At 44.0% G+C, this 19,128-nt stretch overlaps 1 protein-coding gene across 1 annotated transcript; it reads left to right on the top strand.

The window, feature by feature from the left end:
* Positions 1 to 621: 621 nt before the first annotated feature.
* Positions 622 to 6,561, top strand: metrn (meteorin, glial cell differentiation regulator). Its single transcript, XM_080788904.1, has 4 exons — positions 622 to 950; positions 1,865 to 2,298; positions 3,743 to 3,802; positions 4,412 to 6,561. Exons 1-4 carry the CDS (start codon positions 850 to 852, stop codon positions 4,723 to 4,725), a joined length of 909 nt encoding a protein of 302 aa, XP_080645030.1. The 5' UTR covers positions 622 to 849; the 3' UTR covers positions 4,726 to 6,561.
* The last annotated feature ends 12,567 nt before the right edge of the window (positions 6,562 to 19,128 follow it).

The following is a 19,128-nucleotide window of genomic DNA, read 5'->3' as shown; positions in this document are numbered from 1 at the left end:
AAACATTCCAGAATATGTTAAATATGAAGCACTGAATAATATCAGGATCATAATCTCAATATTTTTCTTTATTTACCCAATTTAGGATTAACTGATAGTACAATGTATTTACTGGTGATACTAGATTGTACAATATAAATTATATTACTGTATGTTAGATGAAGTGCATGATGGCTATATATGGTCAGACTATAAGATTATTTATTTTCAGTCTATTTATTATTATAATATTCTGAACTCTTTACTATACAACTGCTATCCTGTGTTTCATGCTTAATTGATATCTATCTATCTATCCATCTATCTATCTATCTATCTATCTATCTATCTATAATAAACTTTAAACTGACATTATAGACGTTTCAACTATGTGAAATCTAAACTGATGTTTTATGCAGCATTGCAGGCATGTGACGCATGTCTAACGCAATAGTAAATAGCCCAACATGGTATATTCTTGCATACTGATAGACCATTGTAGTCGTCACGGGCAATAGGGCACACACCCTTCCCCCTCTGAGTGAGTGGTTTAAAGTTTCACCTCTCGGAATGTGATTGGTCGGTGAAGTTTTGCTGAGGGGGATAACTTCAGAGCCCCCCGTCCTGTGTGTGCGCACATCTATGGTGAGAGCGCTGCGCTACTGTGTGTGGCAGTATTCTTCTCTTATCTTATCCGTAATAGGTAGGATACTTTAGGCTACACACAACTATGGAGGTTATTAATAGCATACTTACAATTCGATTTTTGCTGAAGTTTCACTCGCAGAAGGTATAGGTCAGGATCGAGTCTGTCCTTGGAATAACGGCCTTTCCTCCGCTCGGGTATTGATCGATCATCCACTGAGGAAAATGGCTTGTTTTGGGATTTATCAATGTTGGATTCTACTATTTGCCATTTTTGATATGGCGCGATCTAACTACTCCGAAGACCAGTGCACATGGAAAGGAAGGCAAGTATTTTATAACATATTAATACTAAATGACAATAAAATATGCCACACTAGTTCATGATTAGCCCAAACATTTAGACTCTCGTAGAGGGTTTTTCTGCAGAATCGAAAAAACCCTCTACGAGTCGAAATGTTTGGGCTAGTTGATGTGAAAATGACACATGTAGGCCTATGCAATATAGTTTGTCATTCGGTGATGCAACGGAGGTCTCTTGGCGTGCATTTTAAAATATACAAACTGATGCAATGGACTCATTGGACTACGTTTGTGGTCATTGACGAAACAAGTTGAGACGTGCTTATTAAGAGGGCCATTGAAGTTGTTGTAGGCTTCTGCCTCAGGGCTGAGGGCTGACCTGCAGAAGAAGCCATGATCTATACCTACAAGTAGTTAGGGCGCTCAAATCTGAACAATATATTATGCAAGCTGAATTATTAGTTGAATTGACCTAGTTAACCATTAAAATGCATTAAAAACGATGCCCGTACAGATGCGGTGGAATCATATGATCCAGATTTTGAACAGCTGCCAGTAGGCGGCGCCCTCTCTCCCGGTGGCTGCGCATATCTCTGAACACACTCATCACACTGCGGCCTGCATTTATTTTATGCATTTCAACTTCGAATAGTCATTTCTAGTTCCTGGTTCTTTCATGTCGGCCAGCTGTCCCCTTTCAGTGCCCACATCTGAAACCAAACCTAAAAACCACACGTCCTGCACTAGACTGGCCCAGCGAAAATGTCTTTCTTGGTTTCACCACTTCCTCTGATGGTATGTGGATGACTCAGATTTCATGATGTGGTGAGAGAACTCTGTTAGATTTGGAGGTCAAAGTTCTGGAGGGAAAGGGTTTTTATTTTTTACTTTACAAACTTTACATAACCAATTGCCCCCTGTTTCTCTTCCCTCACAGTGGTTTGTCCCAGAAGGCAGGCACCGTGGAGCAAATCTCCCTCCACTGCTCAGAGGGAACCCTGGACTGGCTATACCCCAAGGGAGCCCTGAGACTGACGCTATCTCCCCGCCTGCCCTCCAACGCGGTGGGCCCCGGGGGCAGCAGCTCGGGCCTCATCACAGCCTGCATCAAACCGTCAGAGCAGTTCCACGGAGCCCAGCTCTACCTGGAGAGAGACGGGGTCCTGGAGCTCCTGGTGGGGGACCACTTGGAGACCTCTCCCCCACCGAGGGTGCGCTGCTTCAGTCGTCTGCCTGGCGAGAAGGTGGCCCTCTACCTGCAGGCCACGCCGTACCAGGACATCAGCCGCCGCATCGCCTCCTTCCGCTATGAGCTGAGAGGGGATTGGGCGGCACGGCTGTCCCTCGACTCAAACCAAGTCAATGATGAAGGTGAGCTTTTTCAAGAATGCTCTCTGTTCATTTCATGAATAGTGAGCATGGCGAGTATACTGACATAGTAGCCAGATACTGCAAGAGTTAACACAATTACCTTCATTCATTTCCTTCCATGGAACAATGAATCATGTTATATCGTGTATCATAATATCCACATTAAGGATGGCTCATAATTTCAAACAGACTCCTCTGGAGGGTTTGTTGGACTTTCCACTGTCCCTGCAGTGTGTGTTGGGGGGGGGGGGGGAGCAGTGGCAAAACTGTTCCCTGGAGGCGTACAAAAAGAGTCTACTGGTCCCGGTCTGGATTTGGAGGAGAACGAATGAGGAGTGGGGAGATGGGGGTTGTACAAAAGCCCAGTATGTGGGGCCTTCTCCAGAGTCCAGGGCTCTTTCAATGGGGGCTGCATGAGCATTCTGGGATTACTGCGGTCGCTCATGGCAACAGAGAGGCCTCTACCCAGCTGAGATGCTCCCCTCTTTTGTTGAGCTGACCCTCTGTGGGGAGACTTGTCTGTAGGAGAATGCTCCCCCCCAACTACTCTCTATCACACCCACACAAACTGATTTAGCTGGGGGGGGGGGGGGTCTACAGACTAGAGAGGAAGGAATCTCATTTATCAAGAGGTTTTCACCAAGAAGGAGAAAGTGGAGGGTGGGCAAAGGGGCCTCCTCAGAACTTCAGGGCAAGCAGGACTTTAAAAAAACCCAAATGCCAGCCTCAGCCTGCTTTTTCTTTCCCCCCCGTTTAGTCAATGCAGTCACCCAGAGCTCGGGTGGTTTGGTTTCACTCCTTTCTTGTGGCCATCTGTGTGGATTCTTCAGTGAATCTCAGGAAGGGTTGACTGTACTTTCTATCCCCTAATATTTTCTTTTCTTCTTAAAAAAAAGAAAGAAAAGTTAAACAGCTGTCAATGAGGGTGTCAGGCCCCAGTAGGAAGGAAGTACCTTCTGAAAAGTGGAAGTGGAATTTTGGTCCCCCCACCCCCCGCCACTTCTCCGCCTGAGCCCCTGTCCAGCAGGCTTTGATGAGGTGTGACTGTGTGTGAACACCCTTGCAGGGTTTAGGAGGGGGGATTCATTGGGCTTTTAAATCGTCTGGGTTGGAGGAGCCTCACACCTTAAACTGGCCATCCCCCGGCAACTGTAAAAGTAGCAGCTGTGTGCTCCACGGTGGTTGGTCTCACTGTGTGCGTGTGTCTCTGCACGGTGTCCAGATTTTTACTCACTTAAATCACGTCTTTGTGAGTATTCGATCGTACACTGTATCCTCAAAGGTTTTATCCATAATCAGAGTCTTTGATATCCAATGGCTCAGTGTATTACTATATATATATATATATATATATATATATATATACAGTATCTTGTATTACAGTTTGTAGTACTCTGCAACATCACCCACTAACCCCCCTTCCTTCTTCTCCACCTCCTCCTAGGCGCCTGCAGACCCTGCAACAACACAGAGATTCTTATGGCTGTCTGTACCAGTGACTTTGGTGAGTTTTTACAGCACTGGCCTGAGTTGCCCCCATTAGCAATAAAAACACTTGAGACAAAGGAAAAGGTGTCGCATTCAAATGATGACCCATGTTTCAAAAACGATCGTAGCCTACATTATTCTGTTTTACAACCAAATGGCAATTAGTCTTTGCAGCACAGCCTATCAAAGTAATGATTCCGTTCCAATAAAGTTCAAAAAATCGGTTGTGTCCAACCCCCAGTTCAAGATCAGGCGCCACTGATTTAGTACAAATTCTCAATACTTTGCCCCCCCTCCACCCTCAAGCACTGTAGTAGACTCTAATCCTAATCCCCCCCCCCGGGACTAATCTGCATGATTCAGATTGAGCTGTAATGGGCATGAGGGGCAGAGTCCCCTGACAAGATTATTGACCTGCTCCCATCCTCCATATTCCTTTACTTTTACTTTCAATCGGTTGTTTTTAGAAAACGAAATCTATAGCGGTTTAAAGACTTCAGTCATTTCTGCCATTTAGGATGTTTTAGCTTAATTCCTGATGACATTGTTGTTGACATGTTTATGTTGCTTAACTAAATCTAACTAATATGGTGCAGTAGCTAACCAGAATATTTTTCCTCTCTAGTTGTACGTGGTAACATTCATTCTGTGGATGAGGATGAGAACCTCCGGGCAGCAGTGATAAAGGTCAGCGCCACCAAGGTATTCCGGCAGAAGTACGCCGTGTTCACAGGGAACAGCCGTCTGACCTCCCAGGGCGAGATAAGGACTCTATTGCAGTGCGGCGTGAGGCCTGGGCCAGGCAGCTTCCTCTTCACTGGTCGGATCCACTTTGGGGAGGCCTGGTTGGGCTGTGCACCTCGCTACAAGGACTTTAAACAGGCGTACATCAAGGCCAAAGACGCTCAACAGATACCCTGTGAACTGGCTGTGGACTGATAAAAACAATTCTCCCCAACATCTATCTACAGAAAGACATAATAGAGGCTGCTTCACAGCCCGAGCCAAACCCAGCCCTGTTCCAGGCTCTGCTTCTAGGCTGACGAAATCTCTCAGAGAAGGGCTTAGGAAAAAGCCATGGGTGTGTTAACTATGGGACAGTGTCACCATGGTCGATCACACATGATCCTTTCAACGGATGCAGTCTTCCCAAAAGACCTGAGGAGTGAACCTGTACTTGTGTTACACCATTGCCAGTGTAATGTCCCAAAGACCAGCAGAGCTGTGACATGAGTGACACAGCTGTAGTGAATTTGTAAGAATTTGGCATTGTTCCATAGAGATGCCATCTTCTCGCTTCAGAGCAAATTTTGAGACAAATTAACTTTGCTATTGATTCAGGGTTTTTGGGTGTCATGTCTTCAAAACCTCAGGAAATATACAGTATATGAGATCTTCAACTGAGAAGTTATTGTCACATTGATACACCTCAATGTCCAGTGTTTCCGTTCAGAAAGAGAACTGCCACCTTCCATTTTTGCAGTCAAACAGCCAAGTTAAAATGAGTAGCAACCTTCAGAAGGGCCGTTTTCAGTGTTGTTATACTGTTTAGGTTTAGGAGATAATGTAAGGCCCTCAAAGGAATTTTCTTTGAAAAGTAAGAATATTTGCACTGATAAGTGAAAGGGAATGATCTGGAAATTGGTGATGCTGCAAGCACTGAGAACCAAATGAAAAGCAACTATATGTAGCATAGAGGAGCAATTGAGAACTTAATATATGTACACATGATGTGAGCGCATAGCAACGCTAGGCTAAAAGGCTAGTTGAATACATTTTCAAGCTCAGCAAGCTAGTGCTGAGAGCACTTTCACAATCTAGCCAAGTCTGAGATTCAGTTTCTATGCTAGTACACACAGGGTAACTACTTTTCAGGGCCCTGTATAAATATTTCATCTATAAATGTCACATACTCAATTGTTCACGTGAAGTCACACTTGTTTAAAATGTCACACACTTGCTGTGGTTTATATCAGTAGTCATGTTATATAAAAACAATGATTTGGATCCCCTTGACTTTAAATATGTTTATGATATCCATGATTTGAAGTGGGCAGTTCTACTGCAGCAGTGTTGCCAAAGAGGACACAAGGTGTCATCAAGTCTTTCAATGTTGTCTGCTGGTGTTGCCACCAAACTCTACCAAATCCGTCTTGGCTATGTTCATTCAGGCCACGTAGAACAACACATTTAACAACCAAAGCCATTTATACTGTATGGCGCGGCTTATAGCTATGTAGTTCATTGCAGACCAGTGATGACTGATTCTTTTCTCACTAAGCCGGCATATGGATGGAGTAAGTTACATGACAAAATGTCAAAGACGAATTAAGCTAAGACTACGTTTATTGCTGCATAAAAATCCATAAATCAGCTTTGTGAGAAACAAGTGCTGAACAAGGTGGATGAAAAGAATAGCAAATTATGGTTTAAATGCCTAAATTCTAAGTAAAATAATTACATATCTGATGTGCACTATATTAAGAAGGAGGGAGTGTCAAACCAAATTACAATGATGTGCTGGAGTGTAGTACACAGTAAAATTGTGAGTGTAAACGTTACCTGTACGTTTTACATTCAGTCTTATTTTGCTGTGTATGTTAACAGAGCTATATACTGCCATTTGCTTTGTCTGAATTTATGTTAATATCAATGTGAATGTAAATATGTAAATAAGAAATTCTAGAAATGAACTATGGAGGAAAGACCACATTGTCTCAGTATTGTGGAATATTTGTATGTTTGTCTGTATTATTAAAACATGAACAAAAACTACATTGCTTAATATTTGTATGTATTTATTTAATTTTCTATGACTAAAATATAATATATTGTATAAGTACCGGTATAATAGCTTGATAATACTTTGTGTAATAGATTTTAATCCGCTCACCTAACGCTAGTTATATCACTCTTCAATAAATAGTATTTCAGGGTATGGGAGGAACTCAGGAGGTTTCTAGCCTTCTAAACATTTCCCAGACATAAGTCACTTCAAGTGCCCCCATGAATCAGGTCCCCAAAGGGCCAAAACAAATGACATGCCTGAAAGAGAGAGACCTAAACGACCAGAAAGATTTAAGAAGAGTGCTCAGGACCCTGACGGCTCCAACGAGGGGGAGAAAACAACGGTTGGAATTCTGTTGTCCTCCAGCCTCCCAGTTTCAGGATTCAGGAAGCAATAAACATTAAGGGACAGAATTAAGTAAGCGGAGGTGCCACACAGTCGCACTCTCCATCCTGGTGGCGGCATGCCTATAGGCCACGCCTCAACTTAACTAAAGGATCACGTGATGTAAAAAAATAAAGTTGTCTTTGTATTTATCCAAATGCGTAAAAGGGGCACGTATAGGTTAAAAAACTGCAGAAGAGTAAAAAAACCATAGCAGGTTACTAAGCAATGCAGCTGCTAATAAAATAAATAATGGGCGTGCTAGATGTAGGCAACTATGCAATCCAGTAGTCAACACCCTTTAGATACACCTAAATCTAACACACCCATTAATAACTTTATTAGCTACAGCTGCATTGCTTACATCACGGTACATACTATATAAGGTCAACCAGCTTGCCATCTTTTACTTTTACCCTGCTGTAGTAGCCAGAAAACAAACTACAAAATTAGATTATGGTTTCAAAGTGTAATTCGGGGTAACTGAGGAGTAAACCTTTAGAGATCAAGTCATGTCAGAAAATTATTTAACTTGCCAACTGCCCTTTCAAAAGTAGAGGAATTGACAACTCTCTGCAATCAGTAATATCATAACAATTCTAAATGTGTTTCTTCCCCGCTCAGCAGAATGCGACTGTGTTCTAGAGACTGAAACAGGATGTTCACACACAGCCCTGCTGGGACTACAGAACAATGTTATGACTGGATAGTGGACACATGCAGGATAATACATATTTTCATCATTCCTCCAGATGAGCAATCGTGCTGCAGAATCCATTACAGGGCTCGGCATACCTCAGAACCACAATGTTAAACTGACCACCTGCTTCTTCTCATAGCAATAATATGTGAATCCCAGTAAAAAATAAAAAAAAAAGATAGTAAATTGGAACAACAGTGCATGCATATACTCCAGACAGACTATGACATATAGGCTACTCGGGTAAAATCGCAAATTTATTGCATGCTGTAAATCTCTTTGAAAAAGAGCAGCTGAGGATTTTTCCATGGTCTTTATGTTATATGCAAAAAGATTCACAAAGACATGACGTGCTTCCCATGTCTGGCATGGTATCTATTCTAAACCCAGACACTACATCAATAGCCTTGCCAATAGCCTAAAGCAGTGGTTTTCAGTGGGCAAGTCAAATTCTCAAGGTACACCTGTGCCACAATTTGAGCTTGTAGACTATTTTCACTATTGTAGATTTTATTTTAAATTAAATAACATAAAAGACAAATTTGTTTTTCATTGTTAAAATATATTTTTGGCCTTGCGTCTAGGGCCACGAATCTGTGTCGCAGTGTGATCCAAATGAGACACACACATTGGCCGTGTGTTTTCTGTGCTGGGCAGGTTGTGTTGTTGTTTCTCCGTGAATGTTGTGTGTCCGCTGCTCAGTGACAGTGTTGTGAATGTTGTGTGTCCGCTGCTCAGTGACAGTGTTGTGAATGTTGTGTGTCCGCTGCGCTGCTCAGTGACAGTGTTGTGAATGTTGTGTGTCCTCTGCTCAGTGACAGTGTTGTGAATGTTGTGTGTCCGCTGCTCAGTGACAGTGTTGTGAATGTTGTGTCCGCTGCTCAGTGACAGTGTTGTGAATGTTGTGTGTCCGCTGCTCAGTGACAGTGTTGTGAATGTTGTGTGTCCGCTGCGCTGCTCAGTGACAGTGTTGTGAATGTTGTGTGTCCTCTGCTCAGTGACAGTGTTGTGAATGTTGTGTGTCCGCTGCTCAGTGACAGTGTTGTGAATGTTGTGTCCGCTGCTCAGTGACAGTGTTGTGAATGTTGTGTGTCCGCTGCTCAGTGACAGTGTTGTGAATGTTGTGTGTCCGCTGCTCAGTGACAGTGTTGTGAATGTTGTGTGTCCTCTGCTCAGTGACAGTGTTGTGAATGTTGTGTGTCCGCTGCTCAGTGACAGTGTTGTGAATGTTGTGTGTCCACTACTCAGTGACAGTGTTGTGAATGTTGTGTGTCCGCTGCTCAGTGACAGTGTTGTGAATGTTGTGTGTCCTCTGCTCAGTGACAGTGTTGTGAATGTTGTGTGTCCGCTGCTCAGTGACAGTGTTGTGAATGTTGTGTGTCCGCTGCTCAGTGACAGTGTTGTGAATGTTGTGTGTCCGCTGCTCAGTGACAGTGTTGTGAATGTTGTGTGTCCGCTGCTCAGTGACAGTGTTGTGAATGTTGTGTGTCCGCTGCTCAGTGACAGTGTTGTGAATGTTGTGTGTCCGCTGCGCTGCTCAGTGACAGTGTTGTGAATGTTGTGTGTCCGCTGTCCGTGTATATTCTCAGGCCATCGCATCACGGAAAGGGAAACCACAGCGCTGGGTTGAAAACACATGTGCACGGGTAGGGTCGGTGACGACGGTGATGTATTGCGGCCACGGAGCACGGGCGTAGGTGGCACTTCCGCATGCTCAGCATGCGTCAAATTATAAATTGTATAATTGTGCATATTGAAATAATACTGTGTGGCTGTCACAAAATCCGAAGGCACACTTGAACTCAATTCATGCATGGTGCACAGCCAGTGTGAGTTTGCGAGCCTCCACCCAACCTGACTGCCTCAGCAGTGCATCCCTTTAAAAAAATGTTTTGGCAAGGGGCCCCTCAGCCCCTGCATCGCTTGGCTCTGCACGCCCCCCCCCCCTCCTTTCACTCGCTCCTTTTCTCCTCCTCCCCTCTCCCCTCCTTCTCTGTTCCTCCCAGTACATCCAAGGTTACTGTTGCAGGACTGATAAGCCAAAACAAAGAGCACTCAAGTTATGCCCTCAGCACTAATATATCATGTGACATTTTTGCCAAACGCTCACCCCCTGGTCCATTGTGGTCACTTTGTGACCCCAGCTTGAACCCCTTAAACAGCATCATTAAGTCACAATATAGCCTACCCCACAGTAACCGGATAATGACATCAACACTGTTCAATATCAACACAGCCATTTACTTTTATACATCCAATACTCACATAGAAAAGTATATAACAACCATGAAACCCTATATATAATATTACGGTATTAATTAGTATAGTTATTAGTAACAAACGCTGTTATGCATGTTGGCACTGCTGTTACTGTCATCCAAACCCATTGCTACTTGACAGAGGTTAACTCAATATAAGTTAGCAAATGTTGGCGGCTATATAGAGCTATACTGTGGACAGCACACCACAACGTCTGTGTGCTGATCACCACAAAGTCTGTGTGCTGATCACCACAAAGTATGTGTGCTGATCACCACAAAGTCTGTGTGCTGATCACCACAAAGTCTGTGTGCTGATCACCACAACGTCTGTGTGCTGATCACCACAAAGTCTGTGTGCTGATCACCACAACGTCTGTGTGCTGATCACCACAAAGTCTGTGTGCTGATCACCACAACGTCTGTGTGCTGATCACCACAACGTCTGTGTGCTGATCACCACAACGTCTGTGTGCTGATCACCACAACGTCTGTGTGCTGATCACCACAACGTCTGTGTGCTGATCACCACAACGTCTGTGTGCTGATCACCACAAAGTATTTCCCCCCAACACACATGCCTTATAGTTAGGTGATGTATAGAGGCTGCAAAACAGGAAGCAGCCAGGAAAGGGGAATCCGGAGGGATGGGAGAGAGAAGCTAGAGGTGTGGACCTTCGTAGGCCCCAGAGGGAGACCAGGGGAAATGGCCAGAGCCCAAGCTCCAGAGATGAGAGTGCAGACAGGGGCAAAGTGCTCCAGGACCAGGACACTCCCTTGAAGTCCACCATAACAAACTCCCCCCCGCCCAAAGCACAGGTCCTGTGTTCCTGGCAGAGGCTCTCATCTATTATTCACCCATATAAACAGAATGGGTTCAGGCTCTAAATCAAGCCTGTAATTCAACACAGTTTGGTTTGTTTCAATACGCTATTGTTTTGGAAGGGAAAGGGATCGGATCAAAACACATAAAAAACGTCCACAACACTATTTACAGACACACAGTTGGTATAACCAGACAGAGCATCAGTGGCTTGAAACTGACCTGACAAATGCTGCTGTCATTAACCACTTTCACCCTGGTGTCTCTATTTTTGGAAGGTGACCCTGGTGTCCCTATTTTGGGCATGTCACTCCTGTGTCTCTATTTTCGGCTTGTACAGAAATTATAGGCAAAAGTTTAGAAAATCCAAAGTTCTCAAACATTTCTGAAGCTCACAATGCATTGTGATGAGACAAACTTGTAGATCTGAAATTTTAGATTTTTTTCTTCTTAAAAATAAATAAATAAAGGCATTAGTGTTTAAAAATCTAGATTGTCCAAAAGTTTGCCATGATTTGCCAACACAGTACACAGCAGAGGATCAGAAAGAGAGGAAGTAATCTGTAGTATTTATGATTTATATACCGTATCTTCTGAAACCAGCTTTATTTTAAAGTAGGGAAGATATTCAGATAATTTACTTCAATTGTTTCATTATACATACAGATTTGATATTTCCTTCCGATTCATCCTGCCTTTGAAGTGCCTTACAAACAGTCACAGAGGCTGTTCCTGAGGACGGACACAAGCCTTATGGTGCGTTCACACTGGCAGACGCAGTATGACGGAGTATCATTTGGAGCAGCTACATGCATCATTGCTTCTTTGCATCGTCATGTCGCTGGCTTGAGTGGCTTCCATTGACAATGAATGGTAGACTGCGTTGTTGCGTCTGTCCGTGTGAACGCAACATTAGATTGAGATTACATTTAAGGTTATTTTGAATATCCTAGAAATGTATTGAGGAAATCTTAAGTGCACAGTAAGGGAAAAGTTAACTAAAGAAGTTTGTTTTAGCAGTTAGCGTGAATATTAACGATTAAATTATGCTTAATCAAAAGAACTGCAAAAGTATTCTGAAAGATCAAAAATAAAAATGTTTATCCTGGTCGCTTTGCATCCATGTAGTGTCAATACGATTGGTAGACAAACTCATACAAAACGTGTCAGTATGCCTTCATATACTGATGAACGCACAGTCCTATGAAGGGATTAACGCTTAAACCCTATAGTTATTGAATAGGGACACGAGGGTAAGTTAAGTTATGGATTCAAATGCTATACTGTCCATATGTGTCAGACAGTGTTTCAGCCTGCATGGTCCAGGCTCTCTCAGTGACTCAGTGGCCATGCATGCTGCTGGTCCTCAGTCATCTTAACACCAGCTGAGAGTGGGCCGAAAGACCCATGACTACTCTCAGACATCCCACATTCCCAGCTGACAATTTCTGGTTCCCACAGACACACACGCACAGCTGGGCATAACCACTCCCACATGGAAATTCTGTAAAGTGTGTGAACATCATGCCAACTTGTTAATGACAGATGACGACAGGCATCATCAAATACAAAGTGTCACATTTTCTTCCTAATTTTCTAACAGAACTCGCACACTTTGCATGACACTTCAGAGCAGCCCACTTTCTTTTTCTTTTTAGCATTTTCATAATTATCAGTGATGTAGCCTCTATTCACGAAGTACCCTGTGGTCAGCTTCTAATAAGAGTTGGCGGTGTGGGTAAGATGAGAGGTCAAGGCAGAATGCGGAGTGAGGGTAGAGTGGGGCGAGAGCATGTTTATGTGGCCATGTTATCCCTCTGAAGTATTGAAAAGAGGCGAGCGACGAGGCCCCTTTGTTCCTCAAGAGCCTGCAGATGGCTGTAATCCCTTTCCAAAAAGTGCACTGAAAATCAATCAAGGCAGGGTGGACATGGTTTACACCAGTGTAAAGGCGGGAGAGACACGACTTGGGGAGGGGGTTCCCACAAAGAAACACGAGTTAGTGGAAATGCAAGCGTCTTTGGTGCCTTCCCGCCAAAAAAAGGTATTGTAAAGGAAACACAGAGGGAATGAATTGCGACCCCCACCAGGGAAGGCCCTGAAAATCCGTCTATTTCAAATGAGTACAGCTGCCATCCTCTGAAGGAATCCCAGTGTTGAGACAGCCCTGTAGGGGGTAAGAAAACCTTCCAAACGATGACATCATACTAGACCACTATGAGTGTCATTGAAATATGTCATGGTGTGTGGGATCAGAATCGCACAGCGTAAGCGAGGGAGGGAGAGATTAAAGTGTGCACTCTGAAGTGAGTTTGGCCGTAGGTAATAGACAGAACATTAAAGCTAGGACATTTGCTAAAGTTAAAGTTAATATAGACATTTGTATACCTATCATATGAGACAGGCGTTATACTCAAATGTGAATTTGATTTGCCCATAAGCAAATAAAAGGGGGCTTGAACACTGGATAAAGAAAAAAAAAGTCTTAACTTTAAAAAGTGACATTTCAGTCCTGAGACCATCATCAACACTGTGTTGATGATGTTTTCATTCTGGCCTCTCGCACCTGTTTCAGCCTAGAGTAAGCCTTGAGTTTAGAGCGCAAACTTCCCTTCCGCCTTCTCTTTCTCACAAGTCATAAAATGTCTTCCTTTTGCATTTGTAGGAGAAAACGTTCGCACACCTAGAAATCAGGCGTATGCACAGGTGCGTAGGCCTGTGGACATCAATGAAAGCAATAAGGTACACCCGCACACTGTGCATTTGCTCGGTACATGAGTATTTTCTTATTTAATGAAGCAACGTTTAGGTCCCTCCGGACCTTCCTCAGGCATTCCTTTTGCATTTGCCATGAAAGGCATCCTCTTTGTGATTTTCATGGACAGGAACTCGAGGCGATATACAGCTCGGTGAGCCAGGGGTTGCTTCACTGCATTTTGCAGATGATGTCCTGATGGTACCATCGGCCCAAGAAATTCAGCTCTCACTGGACCGGTTCGCAGTCGAGTGTACAGCGGCTAGGATCAGCATCTCCAAATCTGAGGCCATGGTTCTCAGCAGGAAACCGATGGATTGTGCAGTCCAAGTAGGGAAAGAGATATTACACCAGGTGAAGGAGTTTAAGTATCTCGGGGTCTTGTTTACCAGTGAGGGGAGGACGGAGAAGGATATCAGCCAGATAATCGGATCGGCAGGGCCGGTATTGCAGTCTCTGCAGCGCACTGTTGTGACGAAAAGAGAGCTGAGCCAGAAGGCAAAGCTATGCACCGAGCAATCTTCGTTCCTACTCATGAAGTGTGAAGAAAGAATAAGAAAGAATAAGATTTGCGGATACAAGCAGCCTAAATGAGTTTTCTCAGACGGGTGGCTGGCATCTCCCTTAGAGATATGGTGAGAAGTTCAGTCACGCGAGAGAGACTCGGAGTAGAGTCGCTGCTTCTTCGCTTGAAAAGGAGACAGCTTAGGTGGTTCGGGCATCTGCTTAGGATGCCTCTCGAGCGTCTCCCTAGGAAGGTCCTCGATGCACGTCCCACTGGAAGGAGACCCCAGGGCAGACCAAGGATGAGTTGGAGTGTTTATATCTCCAATATCTGCTGGGAGCGCCTCGGGATCCCCCAGAATGAAGTTAGTAATGTTGCTCTGGAGAGGGAAGTCTGGAGCTCTCTAGTGGAGCTGTTGTCCCCGCGACCCGACTACGGATAAGCAGTTGAAAATGGATGGATGGATGGATGGATGAAAGGCACTGGTGGAGTCACAACATGAGATGGTATGCGTTCCAATTGTTGAACATATTACACTGCATGGTGAAAAAGGAAGGCACAGTTCGCACACATTATTTGCAGAGAAATAACGTTTCGACCCTTATTGGTCTTCGTCAGGGATGATACCTGAAGGGTTGAGACGTAGTTTTTTCATTGCAAATACAGTAAAGTGCCTGGGAGCTCAAGACAAGTGTACCGTGTACGTATCCTTTGTTCAGCACCTGTAGAATGTTTTTAGATGTGCATGCTTCCCTTTGTAAATCAATAAATTCATAAAAGAAAAAAGATTAATATTTCTGTGAAGTAGATTCTACACGTCTCTGTTTAACTGCTGCCCTAAATAAACATTAAAAGTGTTCATTCATTTTTCTTCCACTCATTACACAGTAGGTTCTGATTTTTCATCAAATGACGTATTGAATATTGTTAATGGTTCCGTTCAGTCTGGTCTCTCAAGTGTGCTATTATTGCTATTATCATTGTCTCCACCAGGTTGAAGGCATGGGGAGAGAGTATGTTTTGCACTCCGTCGGTCCTTCCGTGTGTGTGTGTCCCCGTCCGTCTGTGTACAGCTAATCTCCGGCACCGTTGTCCCGGCCAATGCCACACTGCACAGTGCACACACACTCCCTGTATTTCAATAACGATTTTCAATGCCCCAAACTTTCCAGAACGGCCTGTTATAGCACCACGAGGCAGACCTTTGCAAAACACATTTCTTTATAATACTCGTACACATTTGATCCATACATCACGCAAATCGGTATACACCATCTCTATAGTCATGTGAGCAATACGGACATGTCCACTTCCCCATATTCCATCCCCATTGACTAAGATTGCCTTCCAAAGTTTGCAAGATTGGTCCATTTTGAACAAAATGCCTCAAATCATGAAGGCAGCGTGCAATTTACGTGAAATCTTTCACGCACTTTCCTACTAGGCTGAGGAATATATTATATCCCACCTTTTCACATTGGTCTGTTATAGCGCCACCAACAGGTAGATTTTTGCAAAACATATTTTTGGAACAAAATTCCTCAAATCATCAAATTGCCATCAAGGCGTAAGAAGAAATGGCATCCGTTTTCAAATTGGCCTATTATAGCGCTACCAGGAAGGAGGCCACAACCTGACCTGGCCTGGTGGAGACCTGTGCCCCGAGGGGCACTTCTTCTAGTTGAGTCTGAAACCGGTTACTATTAGAGCACATGTTGTATGTGCCTTAACCATTCAGCTATCAGTCACCAATCAGTTCTTCTTTGATCCTCTGCAGTTCATCCAGCTTGGCTGGGCACTCCAATGAAATTGAAATTGGCTGTGTCCGAGGGTGAGAAGCCCATCATCACTGCACTAGATACTCCTACAGGTTGGTCAGGGTGTCTCTTAGGCCCAGGCTACACGTATATGGGTCTTTTGCTAAATGCACATTTCTTTGTGTGTTTGGGCCTTTCAGCCACACGCAAACAGCGTTTTCGGCCACTCAAACGGAGGTTTTTGGAAACAGATAAATAAGTGAAGATTTTCAAATATATCCGGATCAGTGGATCTGTGTAGTCATGCGAAACGGAGCTTTTGAGAAATGATGATGTCACCGCTTATTAGCGCATATCATTTTTACTATAATTAGGTGAGAAATGCAACTTGTGCCTGCATGGAAACTACACGGATATCTATCCAATTGTCCATGTTTATATATCACTGTTAACAACTTTAAAACTTATCATATGTTGCATCAACTTCAGTGAGCAAAGGCTCTGCTGCATCCAATAATAAATATATCAGCCAGCTACTAGTCCAGTGCGGACTGGTGATTTCATTTGTATTGGTGCCGAGTGCGAAGCTTGAACAATATTAGTTAATTGCGGACCGCTACAGATAAACTGTGGATATGAACCTACCAATAAGGACCCAGGCCAAATGCCATTGCTATGCGTGTCTATGTGTGGTGTGTGCATAGCCGCATGTGAAACTATATTCTCATGCTGTATTTTGCTCTCCATTTCATGGTCAGGGTCATGGAGGGAGAGAGAGAGGGTGCAGAGCGAGAGCATCAAATAGCGTGGTTGGTGTGACGAAAGTATACAGTGGGTCACCGTGCGCATATATGGAACATGATCTCTCTCCTGTTTAGGTAATAAAGGGCGCACCCTTGACTGCAATCCGTTGTCACTGTGCTTGCATGCCGACAATGTGCGCACGTGAACTTTTATTAGCCTACATTATAACGTGACATTTATTATACACCTGGAAAATATAGTTTAACATAACTGGTTGTGGACGCGACACTTCTGTAGGTCTGACTCTGCTATTATTTTCTGTGCAGGACTTGCCAAGTCGCCAGAGGTAAAGTGTCTATCCTTTTTAAATTATATGGAGAGAAAAGTCGAGAGTCGGGATTTGGAGATTTACGCACATAGTGTGACATGCTGACAGACAATGAAAGAAACATGTTCCACTTCCACTCACAATTTAGGTAGCTTTTAAAATGCGGTACTTATTCCTTCATTAAAAGATATGATTGGCGGCCTGGGCCGTGGCTCAGCGGTCCAGGCACCTTGGCTGGTAATCCAGACTCCCGAGCCCAACAGCCCTCACTGCATGTCATCCCCCCATCTCTCTCCCCATTTCCTGTCAGCCCACTGTCTGTCCCTTCATAAAGAAAATAAAGGCGAAAGCCACAAAAAAACATAAAAAAATATATATATATATGATTGGCACCTCAAGTTTAATTATAAAATCAAATATAATATAGCCTACAATTGAAACCTGCTACTGCAGTGATTTTATCCTGTGTTTGTGTGTGGACTCGGATATCTCTGTCGTATGGGCAGGGATTTTTTCTAAAACGGAGGACGAAAATATCCGTTTTGCAAAAGATCCATATACAGTACGTGTAGCCTGGCTCTTTCTGCCTTGTTCCGCCCTGGTTCCGCCTTGTTTATGTTGAATTTGCTAAAACGTCATTTTTGGAAAAAACTAAAAACAAACATGATATGCCGAGTCACCATGCTGCACCTGTGATGTTCCTTTATACTGACACCAAGTTAAAAAAATCGAGTGTACAGAATATCAATATGAAGCAACTGAAAAACATGTTATTTCAATGATAGTGGATGGAGAGAGGATTTTTGTCCAACCACGAAACTGCAACCAATGGGTGTGAAGAGGGACACAACCACGGGCGAGACTTGACAAAGGGGTAAGAAGACTATGAAGGTCCCTGCAGCTCATTCAGAATGCAGCAGCCAGAGTTCCCACTGGGGATAGAGAAGGTGAACACATTACTCCTTCACTTAGATAACTTAAATTGGCTTTCAATACAATATACATACAATCTATTATATAATGCGCCACATCTCTGCGTACGTACGTGTGTGTATGGTTGTAATGCACGTAACTCGAAAACCGTTTGACCCACTGACTTCACATTCGACACACACGTTCCACACCCCCACAGGGTGCCAGGTATCGAGTCGGTCGGACCCACGGTTCTCCATGCAGAACCACCACAAAAGGCTCTGGTCAGGCTCTGGTCAGGCTCTGCCAGTGGGCCTAATGAGGCCAACTCCTTTCACCTGGGCCAGGCTCTGCCAGTGGGCCTAATGAGGCCAACTCCTTTCACCTGTGCAATTTCCAGCCTCTGCCTCTGGCTCAACCAATCAGGCTCTGCCAGTGGGCCGAATTGATTGCCAAGTACACTTTTCAGTTTGCAGTCTTCACACACAGGCACATACACAGATCTCCATGTGGGACACTTACAGTTAAAATGGGTGCTATGACAACGTATATCATTAGGTTCCCAAGTAGGCCGGTGGCCGACTGCGGCGGGCACATACGGTCTAGTTATTTCAATACAACTTATTGTTTACAAATCTGTTAATGGTTTTGCTCCTGAATACATCTCATCTCCTGCCTGGACCCCTCAGATCACACTGATGTCTTTAACATTTTAAAGAAAAGTGACCAATATAAACTATCTTGGGTGTAATGAAGTGTATATTTCTTGACTGTATACGTTTTCTTTTTTCGTTACACTATCAAAATCTTCCTACAGGGCCAAGTGTTACTGAAACACTGCTCTTGTCAGCCAAGTAATTTGTCATACAAAGACTATTCCATTCTTTCTCTCTAAGGCTTTCTTATCTAGCTGATGTAAGCCGTGCCCACTGCATGCCACGGTATAAAGCCCTGTAGGCAGAGAGTCCATCCACAACAGGGAGACACACCTGTCTGTGCCTGGGCCATTAAACCTGGCAATTAACAGACAGGGTGGCAGTTTTCAGACAAAAACCCATCAGCGTGTCTGCACAAAGGGCAGAAACTTCACAGAACAATCCCCCTTCAAAGCCTTCTCTCGCTCTCTGCCACTTGCTCCTGTGTCCCCCCCTCACCTCATTGCTCTAATCCTGTAATACCGAAGTACTCGCTGTCCTCTCTGTAGGCCTACTCTAGCTTGTGCCTGTGCTTTCTCTCGCTCCACACAGGCCCGCCGTCTTATGTTACCTCCTCAGAGACTTTTTGCGCTGTGTCTGTTGTTCCAAATTGTCCCTGAGGTACGAAGGAAGGCAGGAACGAAACTGCCAATCACAGTTGTTTTTGTTATGTTTCTTTAGCTTCTAGTATCT

This window comes from Protomyctophum bolini, assembly GCF_963924005.1.
Source record: "Protomyctophum bolini genome assembly, chromosome: 18".
In the NCBI taxonomy this organism is placed as follows: domain Eukaryota; kingdom Metazoa; phylum Chordata; class Actinopteri; order Myctophiformes; family Myctophidae; genus Protomyctophum; species Protomyctophum bolini.
Note: the sequence above shows the minus strand (reverse complement) of the source record. Positions and strands in the feature narration are given on the sequence as shown.

What these genes read in the sequence shown, in the direction of transcription:
- metrn (XM_080788904.1), top strand. Translation starts at nt 850, where the DNA reads ATGGCTTGTTTTGGGATTTATCAATGTTGGATTCTACTATTTGCCATT. An exon ending in CAGTGCACATGGAAAGGAAG is followed by an intron (nt 951 to 1,864) that starts GCAAGTATTTTA and finishes CTTCCCTCACAG; the next exon opens with TGGTTTGTCCCAGAAGGCAG. An exon ending in AAACCAAGTCAATGATGAAG is followed by an intron (nt 2,299 to 3,742) that starts GTGAGCTTTTTC and finishes ACCTCCTCCTAG; the next exon opens with GCGCCTGCAGACCCTGCAAC.